The 1,367-nt window shown below is 65.7% G+C and overlaps 1 protein-coding gene across 1 annotated transcript; it reads left to right on the forward strand.

Moving 5' to 3' along the window:
• LOC141847724 (F-box protein AFR-like) lies at positions 1 to 1,367 on the forward strand. Its single transcript, XM_074735791.1, has one exon. The coding sequence runs from the start codon at positions 119 to 121 to the stop codon at positions 1,286 to 1,288; it is 1,170 nt and encodes a 389-aa protein (XP_074591892.1). The 5' UTR covers positions 1 to 118; the 3' UTR covers positions 1,289 to 1,367.

The raw sequence follows: 1,367 nt of genomic DNA on the forward strand, positions 1-1,367 counted from the left end.
TCTATACTTTCTATTGCTTCAGAAGGAAAAAAGATCGAATTTTTAATTGGGATCGAAGAGGGCACTTACCAATTCGATCGATTTGAGGTCTGTGCCCCCGCGCTTGGAGCCGGTGGAGATGGTCGGCGCGTCGACGGTGGTGGTGGAGGAGGAGCATGTGCCACGGCGGCGATCGGAGGCGGAGGTGGAGGTGGAGGCGGAAGGGGAGCAGTTGATCCCTGGATTGCCCGACGAGGTGGCGGAGCATTGCCTCCTCCACTTGCCTTTCCCTTACCAGCCTCTCGCCCGCTCCGTCTCCTCCGCCTGGAATCGCACCCTCTCCAGCACTTCCTTCCTCCGCTGCAAGGCGGAGGCGGCTGCCGAGCGGTCGCTTCCGTACTTGTTCGTCTTCGCCTTCGATCGCGCCACCCTTCGGCTTCAGTGGCAGGCACTCGACCCGCGGACGCGCCGCTGGTTCGTGCTCCCCCCAATGCCTCTCCCGGTGGGGGGAGACGGCCCGCTCTGCCCCCCGGCCTTCGCCTGCGCCGCCCTACCCAGCCGCGGCGAGCTGTATGTCCTCGGAGGGATGCGGTCCGACACCCAGTCCCCGCTGCAGACCCTGCTCGCCTACCGCGCCGCCACCAACTCCTGGTGCGCCGCCGCGCCGATGCCCACCCCGCGGTGCTTCTTCGCTGCGGGCGCGATCGGGGATCGGATCTTCGCCGCAGGGGGAGGCGACGGCGGGATCTCTGCGGTGGAGTGCTACGACCCGGAGGCGGACCGGTGGGCTCCCGCGGCTGGGATGCGACGCGGGATGGCGCGGTACGACGCCGCGGTGGTCGGCCAGCGGATGTACCTCACCGAGGGCTGGACCTGGCCGTTCGAGTCCTCGCCCTGCGGTGGAGTCTACGACGCGGATCGGGACGCGTGGGATGAGATGCGGGTGGGGATGCGGGAGGGGTGGACGGGGGCGAGCGCGGTTGCCGGCAGCCGTCTCTACGTCATATCTGAGTGCGGCGACGGGCGGGTGAAGGCGTACGACGAAGGGACCGACAGGTGGAGGGCGGTGGCTGGCGGAGGAGTGCCCGCCGAAGTGAGGCGGCCTTACGCGGTGATCGGGAGCGGCGGAGCCGCAGGGGAGAAAGGGAGAAGGAAGATCTACGTGGTGGGGAGCGGGATGGACGTCGGCGTAGGGACCGTCTCGCCAACCGCCGGCTCGCCGGAGGAGACGGTGGAGTGGGAGGTGGTGAACGGGCCGCCGGCGTTCGCAGATCTCGCACCTTGTAACGCCCTCGTACTGTTTGCTTAACAAGCGTTATAATAAGTAACTAATACAAAACCGGTTTATTCGAGTCATTAAAACGACATATCTCTGTAACATATTTGGA

The sequence above is a fragment of the Curcuma longa genome, chromosome 16, assembly GCF_044706935.1.
Source record: "Curcuma longa cultivar G26 ecotype Majalengka, Jawa Barat chromosome 16, ITB_CL_G26_1.1, whole genome shotgun sequence".
In the NCBI taxonomy this organism is placed as follows: Eukaryota; Viridiplantae; Streptophyta; class Magnoliopsida; order Zingiberales; family Zingiberaceae; genus Curcuma; species Curcuma longa.

What these genes read in the sequence shown, in the direction of transcription:
- LOC141847724 (XM_074735791.1), top strand. Translation starts at nt 119, where the DNA reads ATGGTCGGCGCGTCGACGGTGGTGGTGGAGGAGGAGCATGTGCCACGG.